Raw genomic sequence first — 21066 nt, 5'->3', positions numbered from 1 at the left:
TTCAATTGGGCCTCTTTAACAAACCCAATATGATTCTTTTCCTGTTTTTGGAATTCTTTGTTGGCCAATTTTATTTCTTACTCCCCACTTTTTTGAAATGGCCTTTCCTTTGATCTCAAGGGGCAAGTGAATGAAGTGATTATGAAAACAACGTGAATATGGTAGTATTATATACACTCGGGACTCGGGTGCATACTGCACCAAGGGAATTATTTGATCATTATGATAATTATTGCTTATGTTATCATCAAATGAGCAAACAAATACCCTTAGGTGTACCGTACACCCAGATATATATAACAATCTCTTTGAATATGATGTTTTTTTTTCCTTTTTTTTAGGACATGAATATGGTGTTTATAGAGTATATAAATCAACCTATCTAAAATACCTACACAAATATTTATTTTTACTTTTACAACGGCACACACAAAGTTATTTTATGTGGAGTAAAAAAGTTTTGTCAAACTACCTCAATTGATATAGTTGGATTTTTTTTTTTTTAAAAAAAAAAAAAAAAAAAAAAAAAAAAAAAAAAAAAAAAAACCCTCCTAGTGAGTAGTGACTAATTTTAGTTGCCATTTGCTTAGTGTTGACATAATGCATGATGTAGCAATTTATTATGTTTATTATTGACAATTTATAATTGCATTTTTTCGTCCAAAGAAAAAAAAAACGAATCTTTCAACAACTTGCGATAACACATTCACAAAGATCAGGCCTTTTCAAGTGTTTGTTGTCTGAACTACAAGTCTACAACTACTCCGTCTTATTATTGGAATTCAATTTTCAGGGTTTAGGGTTTCATTTCTTCTACCTTCCTTCTCTTCTTACCACTCCACTCCAGGTAACATACTCTTCATTAATTAGTAATTCATCACATTAATATGAGACAATCCATCTTTATTTTATGTGGGTTTGATTTGGATAATTTCCTGTAACAAATCATTAATCAATCAAATTTCTGGAAAAAAGAAAGCTAATTTAGAAATTTTATGCAGGTTTAATTTAATGGGTGTGATTGATTTTTGCAACACTTCTTCTGCTTGCCTGATTAAATCAAGAAGTTTTGGTCAACCCAGTTGTGGATTTGAGGTGAATTATCAGAGAAGGGTAATTTCAATGGCATCTACATTGCCTGTTAAAGAAGTGAGTGAAAATGGCCAACCAAAGGTTACTGGGGATTCTTTTATCAGACCCCATCTCAGGAAATTATCTCCTTACCAACCCATTTTACCTTTTGAGGTAAAAAAAATCACTTACTATTCTGTTTTTGATAGTTTCTTGCTTTTGATGATAAGTGATGAACAATTGATTACTTAGATGATTATTTAATTAGAGCTGATTATGTTTGATTTTGTATATATATGTTGAGTTTTATTGGAATTTGGTTGGAATAGAGTTATGTAATTGTTTGATGATAGAATATAGTGCTAAGTTACTGTCATTTTTTCTGATGAGATTGGAAGAGTGTAATCTATTATTAACAATGTAGCTACATCTACTTGATTGCATTGGTGATAGGTTTTATCGACACGGCTCGGTAGGAAGCCTGAGGATATCATTAAATTGGATGCAAATGAGAACCCATACGGTCCACCTCCAGAGGCAAGTTATGCAAAAATGAGTTTTACCTTTGCTGATTGTTGTCTGCATTGGTGTCTTTAAATATAATTTTCTGTTTATAGAAAAAGTGCATTCCCTTAACAAGTTTAGATTGCTCTCTAGGTGTCTGAAGCTCTGGGTAATATGAAATTCCCGTACATATATCCTGATCCAGAAAGTCGAAGGTTACGTGCTGCCCTTGCAGAAGACTCAGGCCTTGAATCTGAATACATTCTAGTAGGATGTGGTGCCGATGAGCTCATTGACCTTATCATGCGGTTAGAGATCATAACTCTGTCCCCTGCTTCTGTTGCTATAGTTTCAGTGTATCTTATCATTTGTTCTGAATGATCATGTAGCTCAGTTGTGTGCTGGAACCTGGTGACAAAATTGTTGACTGTCCACCGACATTTACAATGTATGAATTTGATGCAAATGTGAATGGAGCTGTTGTCCTAAAGGGTAGGTGGAATGATCTTGCTCCATGATGCTGCACTTATAGCTTTCTGATATTAATATTAATTATAAATTCCAATATAGAATTCTTTTTTTAGCTCCAGCAATTGTGTTCTTAGGCTTATCAGGGAGAAAAAGGGGGGGGGGGGGGGGGATTCCTGTAATTCAATATCTGTTGATAGGCTTCTGAATAATACTTTTCCTATACAGTTCCAAGGAATGCTGATTTTAGCTTGAATGTTGAAGAGATTGCGCGTACTGTTGATCTTGAGAAACCAAAATGCATATTTCTTACTTCCCCAAACAATCCAGATGGGAGGTAAGTGACAAGTAGGATATAAAATTATTTTGTTCATATATTCCGTACAGTACAGTTCTTAGTGGAAACAGTGATTTTGTGTGTTAACAAGGCACATTTGTTAAAAAAAGTATCCTTTTTTTAGAAAAATAAAAATGAGCACTTCTTTTGGACATTTACAATTCTAAGTTGTACAGGTACAAACTTTTAGGTTCGTATTGTAATTCTGTTTTATAAATGTATTTCGGGGAGAATGCTTTTGGACTAGCTTTAGGGTGACAGGACACTAATATTTTGGTTGGGTGGAAGTGGACCTACCAAAATACTAAAACTTGAAGTATTAGAATATAGAAAGCAAGAAATATGTGCTGTTAATTGGTGAAACATGTTTTTGGTTTGTGGTCTAATTTATGTCTAGTGTCTCCATCTAGTATGGATTTAGAATTGTTGATAACCGGTTCTCGATCAACATTGAATAGCTGCACTGGATGGGATAGTATATTATATTTAGTATATTTCTGGTTAATATATTATATTCTCAATTTATTAAGAAATGTAGGAGATAATTACTTTCTTAGTCAGCTATATGCTAAAGAGATAACTTGGTGAACTGATGTGCTTTGTCATATTGAAAAGAGAGTTCATTGTAAATTTTTTTAGTTTGTGGAGTGAGCTTGATGTGTAACGAGTTCCAAATCTTTGTTGATAAGTGGTCTATCGTTCTTGTTTGTACATGTTTTGTGTGCTATTACGTGAATGCTCTTTCCGCTTTAAATGTCTAACTTTTACCCTCATAACTTGACTTTAGGTGCAATTTACTGACTATATGCTTTTTATACGCATTTCATGCAGTATAATCAATGACGAAGATCTGTTGAAGATCCTCAATCTCCCTGTACTGGTCATACTTGATGAAGCATATGTTGAGTTTGCAGGTCTTGAATCTCGTATGAAATGGGTGAAACAATATGAGAATTTAATTGTTCTTCGGACCTTCAGCAAAAGGGCTGGTATGTTGTTGGTTGATGTTTTCTTTCTATAAATTCTTGCAGAAGTTCACTGTTTTAAAACACTCTCAAATTTTATCTTTACACCTTTTTTTTGGTTCACTTTGAATATCTTTCCCCTTGTTTCGCTCACTTTTATTTAAACAATATTCTTGCTATGTTCTATTTTTTTACGGATGGTTCCTTATGACGATTTATGTTAGCCGACCCCAATCAATTTGGGACTAAGGCTTTGTTGTTATGTTATTCTTGCAGAAGTTGTTGGAGACAAATATAATGAATCCCAATTTCATTAGTTACCATTTTTACTTGTAAAGTGAACCTATAGTGTCTTATAAGTTATTCGGTTCATCAACAGGTTTAGCTGGCCTTAGAGTGGGATATGGAGCATTCCCCTCTAGTATTATCGAGTATCTTTGGAGAGCAAAACAACCTTATAATGTATCTGTAGCTGCTGAGATAGCTGCTTGCGCTGCATTGCAAAATCCTACTTATCTAGAAGTAAATTCTGTTGCTCTTTCTATTGTTTAATTGTTTTCCTCGACTTTATCTCTATTTTATTAGTAGATCTCTTTGTGTTCCAGTCTTTTATGCTAATATTTAGCCATCTGTCAGAATGTCAAAGACGCTTTGGTCCAAGAACGTGAGAGGCTTTATAAGCTTTTGGAGGAAGTTCCGTTTCTTAGACCTTTTCCAAGCCACTCCAACTTTATTCTTTGTGAAGTTACCTCTGGAATGGATGCCAAGAAGCTCAAGGTACTATCACATTGCCTTTGTTCTTATTTTTGGATACAGATGTGAAATGTGTTTGTAGCTTACTACTCACCAATCACCTTAGCTTGCTTTGTGATAGTAGTTACTCCATCCTTTTGAAATAATAGCTCACATTTCTATTCAATAATAGGCCACAATCTATATCTAGTTAGCTGAGATATTTATTAACCTGAATTCCATTAACAAAGCAACACATTAATTAAAATTCAAAAAGGCCTGGAGTTGCAAAAACATACACAGAATAATTGTTGTATTTTAATTCAATTCTTTGTAAAAAATCTCCTAACCATTGATGCCTATAACTTAGACTATTTATCTGATAGCCTGAACGAATGTGTTTTGTCTCGTATTTTAAACAGGAGGACCTTGCTAAGATGGGTGTTATGATCCGTCACTACAATAACAAGGAAATGAAAGGTTATGTTCGTGTATCTGTTGGAAAACCTGAGCACACTGAAGTCTTAATGAAGTGTCTTAAACAATTCTTCTGATGTATAACCATCTTAGATTGTCAGTGGGGTACAACATTCTTACCAGCCTGATTTTGTTATTCCTCTGTAACAATTCTGTTTCTAGTTTCAGTCAGAAACTGTTGTGATTATGAATTTTTTACTCTTGAAAGACATCTCAAATATTTTAATTGATCTTGTCCATCCTACTGGTGTTCTTGTTCTTTTTCTGTCAAATACGATTTTTTTTTAAACTAATCATGCTTTAAGTAATATGCATAAAAATAAAGTAATAGAGGAGTCGTCCTTTGTCTACCCTTCGTTGTTCAAATCTGGTTCTGATGCCACAACTTATGACCTCATAAACATAGGATTGTCCTCAAAAGATAAGTTAATCTTAGGATTTACATTTCGACATCATTTCACAGTCACCCTAACTAGATATGGGGGTATCAAAGATTAATCAATACTCCCTCCATCATCCCCATCCACTCGAAAACCACCAGAAAAACTAATCCTTCAGTATTGCCTAATTAGCATCCTTGTTAACATTGCCTCTAAACAAAGAAAAAATTAACAGCTCCTCTAAACAAAGAAATCATAGGATATTTATTTAACTTGTAAGTAACATTATATTAAACAAGTTGTTACCCAAACATATTTGCTGGATTAATGCAAGCTTTACCACATATACAAATAATATGAATAAATGTCCCTTTCCTTTGTGAATACTCACTTTTCTGCTGTTTATAGGAAAAGGGTATTGCGTGACTTAACCTCTTCACCCTTTATCTCCATACTCTTAATTATTTAACCTTCAAGTTCTTGCTTTTCACGTATTCTTTTCCACTTATTAGAGAAAAGAGAGTATTTTACACTACAAAGCTACAATATTACCAGTCCTATTCAGTTTCTGTTAGCTTCTGCACCTTCAAGTCTGAGGGTATGCTAATATAATCTATTTGTTCGTTTCGATGTCTGAATATGTGAGTCCATAAACTAAGTCTAAGCCTTCTTGCTATAACAACCTAGGATCCTCTGTTTTCGTTACACGACATTGCATAGGATATATTGCAAACATGTTTCTAACATGTTTCATGTCCTTTAAGCCGTCTTTTTCTGATGAACTAGCTGTTGGGCTGTTTTCTTCTATGGTTATTGATCTACAGCGGCTACTGAAGTCTCTGGAAGAGAATCCTCTTTCTCTTCGATGGTGTAGCGAGGCCATGTCTGTCATCAAGAAGACTCATTCCCATTTCCTGTTTGATTTCGAGAGATCTAAAGTTCCTGCTTCATGGGAAGCTGTACATGTGCTTGATGAATATATGAGTGTAACTTTGGATCTCTTGGATTTCTGTAACTTGCTTAAGTCAGCCATTTCGGGTTTAGATAGGTATCGACAGTTGATCAACTTCATGATTAAGAGATTGAAGGATGCTACCTTATCAACGTCGACTAGTAAGATTGAACTCGAGAGGCTTGAAAGAGAAAATTATAGCAAGTTTTTTGACGTGAAGAATTTAAGAGAAATGAACCTTAACAAGGAAGAAGTTACTAAAGTGAAGTTGAAGACAAGGACCAACATGCAAGTTATGCAATCTATTGGGAGCACAATGTCTATTATTTCGTTGTTCATCCTTTGCTCAATTCTTCATCCAATTCACATTGAAATCGACGAGGGAATCTATACTGATTTGTGCAATTCAGATTCATCCTCGGACTGTGTCCAAAAACTCATCAATTGTCTCAATGAGAAATTTAAAAACGCACATGATCTGAGGAGGCCAGTTTTACAAGAGAATGAGGTGATTGAGGATGCATTTTCCGAATTCAAAGGGCATATTATTTCAACTAGGGAAGTAAGTGTTGATGAAGGGAAATTAGCAAAAAGTTTAGAGATTTTAAAGAACAAGTCTCTAATTCTCAAGGAAGGGCTAGACTTGCTTGAGAGTGAAGTTAATGAGTTGTTTGAGAATGTTATTGAGGGGAGAAAAAGAATTATCAGCTTAATTACCAATTAAGAATCACAAGATTTAGAAAATTAGCACTAGATTTGCCTTAAAACAAAGATTGACTATAATTTCTACTATTTTTTATTTTTTTGTATTTTGTGTGTGGATATGATTACCTAAGGAAGAGATGATTTCCACGCATATTAGCAAGGACTTTCATTCTCTTTTATACTTTGCCCCATTTGGCTATTTTTACAGCTTGACTTCATTGTTTGTTGATTAAACTTGGTTTGGTTCATTGAAACATAAACCTTTGTGATTAATCTCATGATGTATGCCTATCTTCAACATGAAATTGTGAATACATTCTTGATTTGTTGTAAAATGCGGTTAATCCAATCTTAAGCAATTTGAATTAGGTTACTTTTTGCCTAATTAATTTATTTTTTTATGGCTAATACGCCTACAAACCAGAAAAAGGTTTGGTAGTGAAATAAGATAGTCCTTTTATTCAAATAATTTGGTCTTTGACATGCTAATATTAGCTAACACCAAATAAACAACGTTCTTATCAGAAAAAAAAAAAAAAATAACGCTAAATTAGAATGATTGACACAAATTTTATTTTATTTTGAAAATAAATAAATTAGAAGAGTAAATTATATGAACAATCGCCAAATAAAACAAAATTTGAATTTTCCATTTACCTCTAAGATCTAACCATGCCCAAATTTTTATTAATTTCATAAATAAAGGTATGTTTATATTAGCATCAACACGTGTCCTTTTTTTTTTTTTCTTTTTTTTTGGGAACATGAAGTTCTTACCATGATATACCAACGTAAAGACTAAAATAAAGATTAGTGGAAGAAATTGTTCCTTGATAAAATTGTGAAGTTTGTTTGCTTAGATTTCCCAGGAATTATTAGTTTATTACCCCACATCATTGACAGTTAAGGTACAACTCAATGCTCATGCTCCTGTTTTTACGACCCCACTTGACAAATATGGGTAAAGCCTAAAGATGCAAATCAAGGTAACAAAAATCCAAAGCAAAAAAAGTTCCAATAATCTTCTGAATAGTGAGTGATATATACGAACCAACATCAATGTATTAATCTAAAATGTTTCCAGAAGGCTAGAATACACTGTAAATGACCAATCAAAAAATTTTCCCCAGGTCGTATCGTCCCTAAAAATACATATGGCACCAGTAGTTTTCTCAAAATCAATATTAGAGTTACATGAGTATTGGATGATGGCTCGTCTAGCCATCAAACATAGAATGAATTGGAATAAAATTAATACAAATGAGGGACTACAAAATGAACGATTCCTTCCATAGCTGTTAACCTGAAGTGTTTAGCTGCCCCGCCACTTTGGTCCAGCAGAACCATTGTTATCAAGCACAATTATGTCCTCATTGAAAAAATCCAGTATAGTGTATTGTACCGACATCCACGACCTAATATGAAACTCGTGGGGAGCGATTATATTTTCCAAGAATGGCAAGGCACGTCCAAGCATAACGTACAAAAGAAAGTGGAAACTCACACTATGTGCAACACTGCTTCCCTTTGCCTACTCCGTAGCATCCCGTGATGTGCTATGCTTTTCATCGGACCTGTGGTGGAACAACTTTGCTATCTGTCGCCTCTCACAATCCTGCAAATCCCAAGCAAAGAGATGTTAATACTTCAATTATGTACAAAATCCTAATATTGGCTCTATTATTGCTTTATTTTGCTGGCACAGAGCTTTCAAACAAACATTGCTCACCTTGAACATGTGGAGATAAAATGTTTTGCTAGGATTTTTCTTTTTCAACTTCTGGTATGTATACGCAAAGCTTAACTGATCTCTTGGAGTAAAACGGTCCACCTCATTAAACCATAGACATGAAAACAGATTTGACATTGGTGTGTGTGCCCTTATAATCAAAGACCCTTCTGGTACATCTGTTGCCAAAAGAAATGAATCATTAAGGACAATAGATTAGATCCCAATCCAAATTTATCCTGGACCAACCCAGACAAAAATCGTACTTTTTCCCACCAAAGATGAATGAAAAACAAAAAGGTGATATGAACATACTGCTCGGAAGCATCTTTTCAGGATCAGAGGCATTAAATCTCTTAAGCCCATCAGCCTGATAAAATTGAAATTGCTGATCAATCATAGTGTGGTTGAATTTATTAAGCTTCTTGTTTCGCTCCACTTCTTCCCAAACACAATGACGATCATAGTGATTTGATATTGCATATTCATGACCCTTTCGCCACAAGAAGTGCTCCAATAACAACAGAGGGTCACGTTGGAGACGCAATTTGCTATCCAACCAAATGGAATACCTGGCAAGTGACAAACGCTCAGAGACTGACATTGAATTTATACCAAGTACATATCTAGCTATCAACCTACACACTAATTCGAGTAGCAATTCCGTGGATAATTTCTTCCAGGAAGAAGAGCAGTTTATTTTATCTAAAGCTCCAGTAACATTTCACATCAGGCAGCCAGTACAACACATTCAGTAATCTAAGCCTCAAATTCTTAGGATACCCTTTTTAGCTCCCTCACTATATCATTGTTGCAACACAAACTACTAGAACAGGTGCAAACCCTATATACAGTTAGCAGCACAAATCATTGGGATGATGATAGAAGTTATCAAAAAAGAAACAGAAAGATGCCAATAAATTAAGCCAATCTCTGAATTCTACTTTCAGCAAGTACTTGTAAAGCTGTTTGTTCATCTACACAGATCCATTTTCTCTTGTTCCCGGCTAAACTTTTTTAAGGCACAGAAAATTCAGAGTTTTCTAGTAGTAAGCACAATTATCTGAGCTAAGAATTGCAGCAGAGTTTGGATATAACCAACAATTCCACCGAGTTTTAAGTTGGATTACTTGCAAACCAGATATTCAAGATTATCTCCTAAGACACCAACATCTTGGTCCTAACATATTTCAACATCCTTACCCCTGATGTTCTAATATAATGCCTCACCAAGTCATATAAGAGTTTAAAAATCAATTTGAGTCTCTAGTTTGCTGTTTAGATGTGATTGTATCTTGCATGTGGAAGATCCAAACGCTAATGACACTTGAGCAAGCTAAAACCCTTCAGTCCAATTATGATTCTTGGGGGAAAAATGGATAAAATGATCGATAAATTCATACTAAACAGCCTTCACCATTACCAAAAAAAAAAAAAAAAAAAAAAAAAATATTTAGTATAATGTTAAATGAGGAATCAGATATTAACAGTAGTTACAGACTAGAAAACAGCATATATTGCCCTTCAGACTTTAAAAAGCAGATGAACAAGGAAAACTACAAGCAGAAAAACAAGGACCCTTTAAAGCACAATATCATGACAGAATTCTCAAATAAGAAGTATTAATTACTGTGACTTCACACAAACAAAAAAAATTGTCAGATAAGAGTATCATTATCTCAACCATTTTTGGATTAAAAAAGTCAAAAATACAATGTGATAAAAACATGAGGTATAGCCTTCATGATGCACATCCTTACCTTGCTGAAGGAAAGAGTCGATGAGACAGAAGCTTTGGTATCTTCCCAACTCTCCTCATGTCTGTATAAGGAAGATTCTTCACCACAACAATCTTCCACAAACCAATGAATCCCATTCTGTCTGGTATATGGCCTTCTAAAGAAATGGTTTGCAAAGTCTTTTCATCCATAAACATCACAAAGCAAACATTTTTCCTGGACAAACGACTTATCTGAAATAAAAGGCAAATAATTTCAAACTGCACATCAGATTTCGCACACAACGATGGAGTAAATATCCCCAAAAAAAAAAAAAAAAACAAAAATCTTAAAGAAGCATTGTGCAGGCGGCGGACAAAAGAATTAATTTTCATGGGACAGAATGCTAATAGACCCTTTAATAGATGTCTTACCACTTTAACAAAAGGAGATCTCAGGCGATCTGAGTTTCCAAAGATGCAAGAAACAACAGCAATGTGGCATTTACTGTTGTATCTGGAATCATCCTCAGCCAAGTCAAATCCTGTACTACTATACTCTGAAGGACCCTTAACAAAGCCACAATTAATCTTTTGATCACGTGCAAGGAATGAGTCTTCCCTTTCTCTTAAGGTCTGGTGCCCGGCAAACCTAGGTTCCCAGCTATCTTCCCCGACAGGCTTCTCTTCTCTTTCTGTATATGATAGTGAAAATCTAGCAAATTTTCTACTTTCAAGAGGCTCTACAAGTTGTGCGGTAGAATTCAGCAATTTCATATCACAACTTGAAGCTACATCAATAAATATTACAAAGTTAAGCAATTTCGCAGTTGCATTATTACTTGTTAGTGTAATATTCAATTTCATGTTGATTAAAGGAAACCCTCAACAGCGCGATAAAAACACAAAAATCTTAGGGTTGACTGGTAGAGTATCGCATGCCCAAGTACACCAATAATCATTTAGTCATTCTTAGGGAGAAAAGAACTTACATGAAAACTTGCGGTGTTTTCTACGTTTCTTTGGCTGCTTTCCAGTGCCAATATTTGAAGCACTGACTTGTTTGCTCTTCCCACTGTTGTTAGAACTCTGCTGTTTAGAAGAACTATCATTTGAGTCATAATCCACAACTGAATCATGACCTACAAAAACAGTTCCACCATGTTCTGAGTGAGATTTAGGCAGTTTGGAGTTTCCCGCACTTTCATGCCTACTATCATCATATTCGTCTACATGACCATCATGTGAATCAATCGCATCGTCATATTCATCATCTGCGTCAGCATCTTCAGTCTCCATATCCGAGCGACCCCCATCTAAAACATGATTTCCATCCTCGGATTCCACACCTTCTTGGCCAACATTCTTCAAAGAAGCTTCATATTTTTCTTCATACATTTTCAATTCATTACGCCCCGCTTCATTGTACAAACCATGATGATCTGTGCCCTTACTTATAGGGTTATTAGACTTCTTTGTTGGACTCTTCAATTTATTGGATCCATGACTTTTCTCAGATTCATCATCACTATCTGCACTACTTTTATGTGCATCCTCATTGTAATCTTCATCCCTTCTCCGATCATCCCTATCCCAATACCTTGAATCACGGCCATGACCCACGGAGTCATGGCCAAACTTGACCATGGGAGTGGTTATTCTTGTCACATTTGTAAGAAAATCATCCCGGAAAGCATCATCTTGGGTATCTTTTGTATCTATGTCTGCAGAAAATCAAGAAAGAGTTATAAAAAAACTCATAAGATTTATGATTGGATTTTCTAAGAGTACCTACTTGTTTTGAGTGAAAGAATGGATGTGAGAATCATTTATTGATTACAAGAGTGTTTGTCAGTAAATTTTCCTTAAAGCGCCTACTTCTATATCATACAAATGCTACTAACAGTGTGTGTCAGCATATGCATGCAACGATAATTAAGTTTAGTTCAAGATAAGATATCTATAATTGTGAACTGCATATATAACAGGGATATCAGCAATATCAACCCACATAAGCTGATTGATTATGCTGAATAGTGTAACAATTTATACGAACAATAACATCTCATGGTCAAATAGACAAAACTGCAATAAAAGTTAATGGCAATTCAAATAAATCACAAGCTCTATTACAGTTCCAATCCTAACAATGTACAGCCAACCCAAACACCTATAAACGACCAGATATATTTTTTAAGCCCAAAATCTGATGGCAATCAAATCACACACACATATGAACACAATCCTCAACCCAAATCCAAAGAAAGAACATCTTTCCCTCCATCACTTTGTCGGAAAGGAAGGACCTCAAATTGAATCAATGGCTTCAGCTTAAATCCATGATTTTACATCAATCAAGCCAAGGTAAGTTTCTACTTTTCAATGTAACTAAGTCACCCTGCATCAACACAGCCTAAACACCCAGCGTAATTCCATTATACTCGAGGTCAAAAGCCAGCATCCGGCCTATCCCTAAGCAATCAAGACCAACTAGCTAACAGGCTATTCCCCTCTACACTCACACTTCACATCAAAATTTTGTTTTCCTTCCTCAATTGCAATATCTCTAAGATCAGAATTTTCTAATCTAAGCTCCATTTTCCTATCTACGCTCATGTCTCGAGCATTCGACTATACTTAATCGCCCAAACCTCCCTTTGTCCCTAAGATCAGAATTGCAATCTCTTTAAGATCAAAATTCCCTTATCTAAGCTCTATCTTTCCTAGTTTCCTAGCTACTCTCGAGTCTCGAGTTTCGACTACAATTACCCGCCCAAACCTCCCCCAATCCCTAACTAATTCACCCTACAATCACAACTTCCAAAATCATCAACAATCAATCATTTCCTCACGCATCTAATAAGAACAATAACCATAAGATCAAATTCCACAACTACAAAACCACTAAATTTCTCACAATAATCACAACAATGCAGGATCAAATTAATAAACAATCAGCACCACATCAAATCAAAGAGATCAAAACAATTACCCGAACCATGATCCCTGCTTAAAAAAACGTAAGCAAAAGCCGAAGCAGCAAGAACAAAACAAAGAAGAGTAATAACAGTTCCGATCGAGATCCTTCGTTTGGAATAACCTAATCTCCGATGATGATGCCGCGACTGCTTATGCGACGGTCCACGAACTCCGATACTAACATGCTCGGAACCACCAGCAGCGGCGGCGGAAGCGGCGGTGATGCTAATGCCGTTGCTATAATGGTGGTTACTGTTGCTAGTACTCCCTGACTGCTGCCTGTACTGAGCCATTCAATAGAGTGGGAGCATTCTTCAGCGAATCAAGCTGATAGTAATGAAGAATTAGCATTCACCATTAATGGAGTCGGATTTTCTAGGGTTTTGGGAGAATGGAGATTGAATGAATTGCAGATCGAGGAGAGAGAAAGAGTGAGAAATGAAGGAAGAAGAAGACTAATACGATACAAGTAGAGTTGAGAAGAGAAGAGAGAGAGATTTAGAGAGAGAAGTAAAATTAAAATTAAAAATGTGGAGAAGACGGTGAGTGTGAATTGTGAAAGAGGAAAGCGAAATTTCTGAGAATTTTTTTTTTAAAATTTTTTTGATCGGCCGATCAATTTTTGTCCCCCCTCCGTCACGGTCTCTCTGCACTTTGTTCGTTTTACCCTCCTTTTTGGTCTTACTTTATAATTACTCCGTACGGATTATTATTTTTTTTCGTTCTCATCGATTCATCCTTTGAATTAATCTGGATTTGGGTTAGTCACTACCAAAATTTTATTACGAGATATCAAACACGCGGTCCTCCAAGTTAATTGTAGCTCTAAATCTCTAATCACCACTGCACCAACACCAAATTGGCTTTTCATAGTATTATTATTAGTATGTTATAAAACTTAAAACTACAGAAGCATAGAACTAAACATGAATTGGAGTGTTGTCTTTATTTTATATGTCTACAAGCTTTCAAGTACTTAATATTTATTAGATTTGTGGCTTTGGACTTTGGGAGGTAAAGATTTTTTTATGAACAAGTGTTTTATGGTAATTTTTAGTATGGCAAAAAAGAAAATGGGCAATTTTTAGTGGTTAAAAACTTAAAATTGTGCTTTATGAAATGTAAACAAGTTTAGCTAAGGAGGGGTCAAATTAAAGTAACTTTTATTATTACTCCATTCCTCTTGGAATAATTGACACATTTGGCTTTCATTATTTATGTAATTACTTTGATTTTAGGCTTTTATAAACATATTAAATACATAATTTATCATGAGTTTCTATAGGTTCATATAAAAACTCATTAGCCAAATAAAGTTTTCATCGTGTCTTAACAATGTCATGCATGCTAAAAACATCTTCAATCAAAGTTGGTCGAATTGACCTCAATCTTGAAACAATGGGATATGGGGAACCCCTTTTTTCCATTTTCCTACCATTATAACCCCATGCTTTTAACTATACACTAGGAAAATTAGTCAAACGTGAGTTGAGATAAGTTCATGATAGCATATTTAAGTCAAAATTGCAGCATTATTAGTCACCTCTCCTTATTGGCCATCGAATTCATAAAACTTGCCCAAATGTAACGATATCTTAAGCATTTAATTAACTCGATCTACAAGTCTAGCAAGAACATGGTGTAATTTTTTTCTTAATTTAAGATTAAGCCAATGAAATTTGATCATGACATTGGGAAGAAAAAATAGATACTTGTATTTGATTAATTAGTTTTTTTAATGCCTTCAAGATATTAATTAATTAGTACTCCTACCAAACTAAAGATCATATCATAGAAGTTGTCTTGTTGAGGCACAAAACGTAGTACTGTACATAGATCAACGCTGGAGTTCCTTGATCATGACCCACATGTAGCTTATAAATTAAAACATGAATTTTTGTCAGAAATTTAATTATTACGATCATGTAGACGTGTAGTTGTAGTAGTTAACCTAGTAGGAGCTCTAGGAGGTTGGTAAATTGGTTACCAAATTTTATTACATTGACTTATTTTAATGGCATCCTTATATCATCCCACTAACTTCATTGAGTATTCCGTATAAGTGTGGATATCAATATATTAGTCGGTTAAATTATATATCGAGTGATGTTCAAGGCATGAAATCGAATCTTATTTACATTATTTTTCAAGGCATGAAATTGAATCTTAGAACCATTTCACTTGCTCAACCTATATACTAGTACTTCGTATAACATTTGTAATATATATGTTTGCAACCGATCAATGTTAAGCCAAATCAATTTGAAATCGAGCCAAAGTAAGTATAAAGTACTTATCTTGAATATAGGCATACATCATACTATATATAGTGAACATAGTTAAAAGTCTTGTTGGGTACAAGAATTGCAAAAGGAAACTTTAATTTACTGTTGATTACTAATTTGGTACATCAATAATAAAAATAGTGAAAAAATCAGTACATGTGCAATTGTGCATTAACTAGAAGCCAAATTAAACCAATCAACTGCACCGTGAACATGTCAATAATGGTGCCATATTATTGCACCATCAGCATGGTTAGTTTAATGTAATTATTCTTTAATTTAGCTTGCGTATTCCTTGTCACGTTAATCATAGTAATTTAATTATATGATTAATGGTACATTTGCTTTGTTTTATTGATAAATCAGACAAATAAAGAGCTATACATCATCTTTTATTGTCTTTGATGGAGTGTAATAATACACATTATTGTCTTGACTTATTCTTAAATTTCCTAATACACTTTTAATTTGTTTGGATGCTCTCAGAATTTTGTGTTAAATTTAATAACAACTATATAATGCATGTTTTCTTGTATTTGGCAAAATGTCTTGAGTTCTAAGTTATCCTTGATGATGTAAAAGTTACGTAGGAGAAGACTTGATCTGATGTTCCAAAACAATTTGTAGTGGTGTGGTAGAACAAACCCTTTCACTGCTTAAGTCAACACATTGTAATGTAAGTTAACTAATTAGATATTAAGAAGATAGAGATACATAATTTGGAAAAATTTACCCCTTGATTTGTGAAAGAATTGACACTTATAGTAATTAGTAATGTTAAAATGTGAAAATACAATTATAACCTCGTGAATTGTATGTTATACCGAGTGATACGTTAATAATTTGAGAATAATGACAACCTACTCACCAATTAATACAATTATTAATTTGTAAATAATGTAAGTATGTAAATTTTGAATCTAGATTATAATAGCCATTTTCACTAAAGTTATGAATTAATACAATAAAGGAATGTAAAATTTAAAAGACAGAAATAATTTTGTAAATGCCTTTGTGAGCCTATTGTTTGTGAACTGCAAAAAGGATTGATCAAAGCCCAATAAAATAGGCGTAAAAAACATGGGCTAAATTTGGACATTACTCCAAACATCTCTAGCATTTCTGTGGACGGCTATTGAACAGCACCTAAGGACCATTACGTTACGTGTTCTTGTGGGCCCCAATTAGCCTTCTTTCATTTTCTCTCTCCTTTCTCGAAGAGAAACCAAAAACTGTATTTTCAGCCCTTCATCTCTGCAATTTTCCAGGTATTTTTGTCTTCCTACCTTTATTTTTTTTCATCAGATTTTCTCTTTTTTCTGGGATTTTTACCCTTTTTCTTGTTTTCTATGTGAGGATCTGAAATCTGGAATATTTTTTTTACTCTTAATTTGCGATATTTGTAATATTTTTTGGGTTGGATAACTAATTTCAATTTTTATTATTAATATATTATTGATTATCTTGCTAATTTAGTGTTACTTTGATTTATGATTAGTGTTAAAGTTTCTAACTTTGGATTGTTAATTCACTAATTTTCAACTAAGGAGAGTATTATATTATTGATACGGAGTATGTATCTTAATTGCTATTTTACATCAATGAAGTATTGTAATTATAGAAGAACTAGTCTCTACAAATGTCAAATTGTTAGCTGCTTCCTCCACCTGCAATTAATCATGAGATTGGTATTGTAACTTGAGCTCGTAATGTGACAACTAAACATGGACGAAGTTAGTACATCATCAATTACTTTTAGTTTAAAAGCATCAGAGTGTAACCGATTACTGACAAATTTGTTGCATTTTCTGGTAGTAAATTATGTGAACTGATCAAGGTGGATATAAGTTTGGTGGCTTAATCATAATGTGCTTCATTATTGATTTGGAAAGATTATGGATCAAATCAAAGTAGTAAAAGTGTTTGATGAGGTTGTGTTAATCTACAATTAGTAATTTAGTATGCCTCTTTGCATCTTCATATCTTACTGCTGAGTGTGCTGACCATTATAAGATGTCTATTATGTTGAGAAATCGATTTTTCGGGTGATGTCCTTTGCAATTTGTGGTTCCCTTTTGCTTTCTTCTTTATATAGAGTTTGTTTAGGATTTTGTAAAGTTGTAAGTAATGATTCTATGTGAATACTTACTGAGCTGTTTGTTACTGTCCTGTGTCTGACTTTGCTATTATTCTTCGATTTTTAACATGCGTCGATTGGAATTCTTTCTAGTGCAGGGATGCTGGCGAATTCTCTGCCTTCACCAGCTTTGGCGTTAGATCGTGGATCATTCATACACTTGTCTTCTGTAAGTTCACCTCTACACCTTGTTTGCCTTAATGTTAAGGTGCATCTGGTTTTTTTTTATTTTTATTTTTTATTGTCCATAGTATATAAAATTGGATTCCCATCAATTCAACTCTTTTGGAGAGGGATTATAAGCATAAGCATAAGCTCGTTTGTGCTTGCTTACCCAGACTGATCTCGTCTGTTAACTCTTCTGCCTGATTCGCAAAATCAAAATGAATGTTAAACTTTCATTGCATAATAAGATTTTGCTGATAAGAATAAGAAATGAATAGGCCTTTCCCTGAAATTAGCCTCTCCAAAAACCATGCTTTAGTCTAAGTGTCTAATTCACCTGTTTCTTGCTCCAGCCTAATTTTGCTTCCTTAAGCTCAACGGTATATGGAACCTCACGAAGCTTCTTACCCCAAGAACTAACCCGGAAGCCTAGGAATAATGTCCTAACGCTCAAGAGATGGGAACTGCATTCTGCAGCTCCAACAATAGATATAACCTTGAGCAATGAAGATACCGAGAAATGGGCATCTTGTAGAGAAGCTCTGTCTGTGTTCAACTTCAGCATTGAAGAGCAGGACAAGATGCTAGGGAAAGCATTTGGTCAAATCCATTCACCCTATTGGGGTGAAGAACGGAAAAAAGAAATTCCTGATTACGAAATAGTGAATGAAATTCTGGAGTATCTCAGAAGTTTGAGCCTCTCTGATGATGATCTTTCTAAGCTTCTGAAAAAATTCCCTGAAGTTCTTGGTTGCAACCTTGAGACTGAGCTGAAGAATAATGTACAGATCCTAGAAAACCAGTGGGGCATAACAGGGAAGCCATTGCGAAATCTTCTTCTTCGTAACCCTAAAGCTCTTGGTTATAATGTTGACTGTAAAGGAGATTGTATTGCTCAATGCACTCGTTGCTGGGCTAGATTTTAGATGAACTTATTTTTTGTACCAATTTAGTCAATACAAAGTATATGTACACAGAATGTATGCATTTATCTGTACTTTTTGGTAATAGAAGGTGCTAAATTGCGTATACGAGCACATGTTTACATATCAGCAAACCTTTGGAGGCACCTTGGTGCTATGCAACCTCATCACAAACCCTCGAGCTGGTACATAAAAATACAGAGCACTCGTAATCAAATTTTCACTCACATTAATAAGAATTACAGTTGATTTTAATGACTAAATAAGGCTTAGTTCTTGAACCAGTTAAGATATAGGTCAGTCATGAATATCTATTGTCAATGATATTTCATTTTGATTTTCATATCAAAAATACATAATAAATGAAAAAATAAGCAAGATCACATCCTAAAAGTAGAGTCAAAATAATTAAACAGCAACAAAATCAAATTCTAACCTCAAAATCAGAAATGAAAGAAGTAATTAGAGAATAATAATGATCCCTAAAAAAGAGGACAAAGATATAAAAGAATAGCCTCCAAAATTAAGATTCCAACCATTATTTACCTTATAATGAAGGGATTTTTTGACCCTCTTCGCTGGCAAAAATTAGCATTAACATCCCCTATACCCCTTCTCTCAAATTTAGAAGAGCCTTATCTATTACATAAACACATAAACGTCTCTATTTCTTAATTTTTGGCTCTTCTCAAAGGATTACAACGTATTGTAATTCATCACAAATATGCTAAGCTTCAATAGAATCCTTCTCCTTGTCATTGCCATCTTTTGCCTTGTCCTCTCGCATGAGGTACGTACGTTCTTCGTTTTTCTAATGTAATCATGTTAATATTTTGCCTTGGCATTGCCATTTTTCTTCTCAATGTACACAAACTACATTGCACACGCGGATTAATTAGATGATTATGTTAATATATAATTGTATATGTAATACTCCGTACTTAAAAAAAATGTGGATGATGTTATTGGTGTTCAAAAAGTATGAGAACGATTATAATATGAGAAATATATTCATTATATTGTATTGGAGTATTAGATTGTGAACAAGTGTACAGGTTCATATAGCTCTACTTAATATGTCCCTAGGAAAAGAATGGAAATGTTTTCTTAATTTTTAGTATTCACTTTTAACATTCATTATCATTCAATTTCTCCAACTAAAATTATTTTTTTCCATCTATCTTTTAACTATAGTGGGAGGTCTGCAATGCAAAGCCTCATCACCACCACCACCACCATCACCATCACCACCATCGTCATCACCTTCAACAACGCATCTTTTTGGGTGCAAAAATAGGTAAGAAAAGAATTTCAAAAATTTTAATTCAATATTATAGAGGGTCCTAATAAACATGAAATGATGTGTAACAATCAAGAATTGGATAAACTCAACTATGTTATGCTTAATCAACTATTAAAAACCTAGAGCTAGACCAAGTTGTGATGAATTCTGAACTTCTAACTTTGATATGATTGACCAGAAGGTGCGAACTCAACCATTAAAATTCTAACACGAGTCTCAATTATACACTGTACTCGTATTAATTTAGTGTGGAGCATGTGTCACTTTTTACGATGAGATGATGTTGACTCTATCTACAATGACATGACAGATTGCAAAGAAAGGTGTCATAGAAGGTGCAGTGTGGCATCAAGATACAGAATATGCCTAAGAGCATGTAACACTTGCTGCCAACGTTGCAATTGCGTGCCACCAGGAACTTCTGGCAACGCTAACTCTTGTCCTTGTTGGGCTAACATGACCACCAAAGGAGGCCGCAAGAAGTGCCCTTGATTCTTCTTAGGACTTTGCTTGTAACATTTGTCCACAACTCAACACAATGCATTCATCAAGTACTTTGAGCTTCACACTTCATTTTTTTGTGCTACATTTTGTCACACTTAAATTTTTATTAGTGCATGTGTGTTGTAAGTTGCATTTGAGAGATGATGAACTGAGAATTAGGGGTTATATTATTTCTAAATTTAATCTCCACTTTTATTTTACTTCTTGCCCAACATCAGATTCGGAGATCCCCCTACACCCCCCCAAAAAAACATATAATGACTTCATTAGTAACATTGTTGATGTGGTGTTACTTCTGAAAAGACAATCAATATGGTTCAATTTTTCTTGGCTTTTATTTTACCATCATTGTTTCAAATACCTCATCACAATAATATAAATTATATCGTTTTAATGTTTGTACATATATTTTACCATCTGACCTTAACCATGCTTAAATTATATCGTTTTAATGTTTGTACATATAGCTAGCCTTATAACCCCCAACTATATATCATATTTTGGGAACATACTAGCTGTACTATTAGTAGAAAAAGTTGAGCTATAGAAAGATTGATGTAAAACATATAAACAAGGACAAGATAATTATACAATTCAGCTTATAATAACTATATGTCTATATAGATCCAACACATTAAATTATTTCTAATACTACAATAATTCAGCTCAGTAGATATAATAACTATATAGATCCAAGTATCCAACACATTATTTCTAACACCAAATTGACAAT

At 34.2% G+C, this 21066-nt stretch overlaps 3 protein-coding genes and 1 pseudogene across 3 annotated transcripts; 3 read left to right on the top strand and 1 right to left on the bottom strand.

The window, feature by feature from the left end:
* Nucleotides 1-691: 691 nt before the first annotated feature.
* On the top strand, nt 692-4780 carry LOC145614631 (histidinol-phosphate aminotransferase, chloroplastic-like). The gene is made up of 10 exons (XM_081669692.1): nt 692-847; nt 1002-1245; nt 1525-1608; nt 1729-1883; nt 1970-2067; nt 2272-2380; nt 3212-3369; nt 3725-3867; nt 3982-4122; nt 4500-4780. The coding sequence occupies exons 2-10, from the start codon at nt 1012-1014 to the stop codon at nt 4629-4631; spliced, it is 1254 nt and encodes a 417-aa protein (XP_081525818.1). The 5' UTR covers nt 692-847; nt 1002-1011; the 3' UTR covers nt 4632-4780.
* Nucleotides 4781-7628: 2848 nt separating this feature from the next.
* Nucleotides 7629-13540, bottom strand: LOC145614100 (uncharacterized). Its single transcript, XM_081669096.1, has 7 exons — nt 13030-13540; nt 11030-11761; nt 10473-10828; nt 10081-10292; nt 8636-8892; nt 8321-8499; nt 7629-8206 (listed from the first exon to the last, which is right to left on the bottom strand). The coding sequence occupies exons 1-7, from the start codon at nt 13307-13309 to the stop codon at nt 8123-8125; spliced, it is 2100 nt and encodes a 699-aa protein (XP_081525222.1). The 5' UTR covers nt 13310-13540; the 3' UTR covers nt 7629-8122.
* A 2921-nt stretch (nt 13541-16461) lies between these two features.
* LOC145614997 (uncharacterized) lies at nt 16462-18634 on the top strand. Its single transcript, XM_081670083.1, has 3 exons — nt 16462-16569; nt 17537-17607; nt 17957-18634. The coding sequence occupies exons 2-3, from the start codon at nt 17539-17541 to the stop codon at nt 18527-18529; spliced, it is 642 nt and encodes a 213-aa protein (XP_081526209.1). The 5' UTR covers nt 16462-16569; nt 17537-17538; the 3' UTR covers nt 18530-18634.
* Nucleotides 18635-19250: 616 nt separating this feature from the next.
* LOC145613053 (cypmaclein pseudogene) lies at nt 19251-20321 on the top strand (annotated as a pseudogene).
* Nucleotides 20322-21066: the final 745 nt, after the last annotated feature.

The sequence above is a fragment of the Chenopodium album genome, chromosome 25, assembly GCF_948465745.1.
Source record: "Chenopodium album chromosome 25, dcCheAlbu1.1, whole genome shotgun sequence".
Taxonomy (NCBI): domain Eukaryota; kingdom Viridiplantae; phylum Streptophyta; class Magnoliopsida; order Caryophyllales; family Amaranthaceae; genus Chenopodium; species Chenopodium album.
Note: the sequence above shows the minus strand (reverse complement) of the source record. Positions and strands in the feature narration are given on the sequence as shown.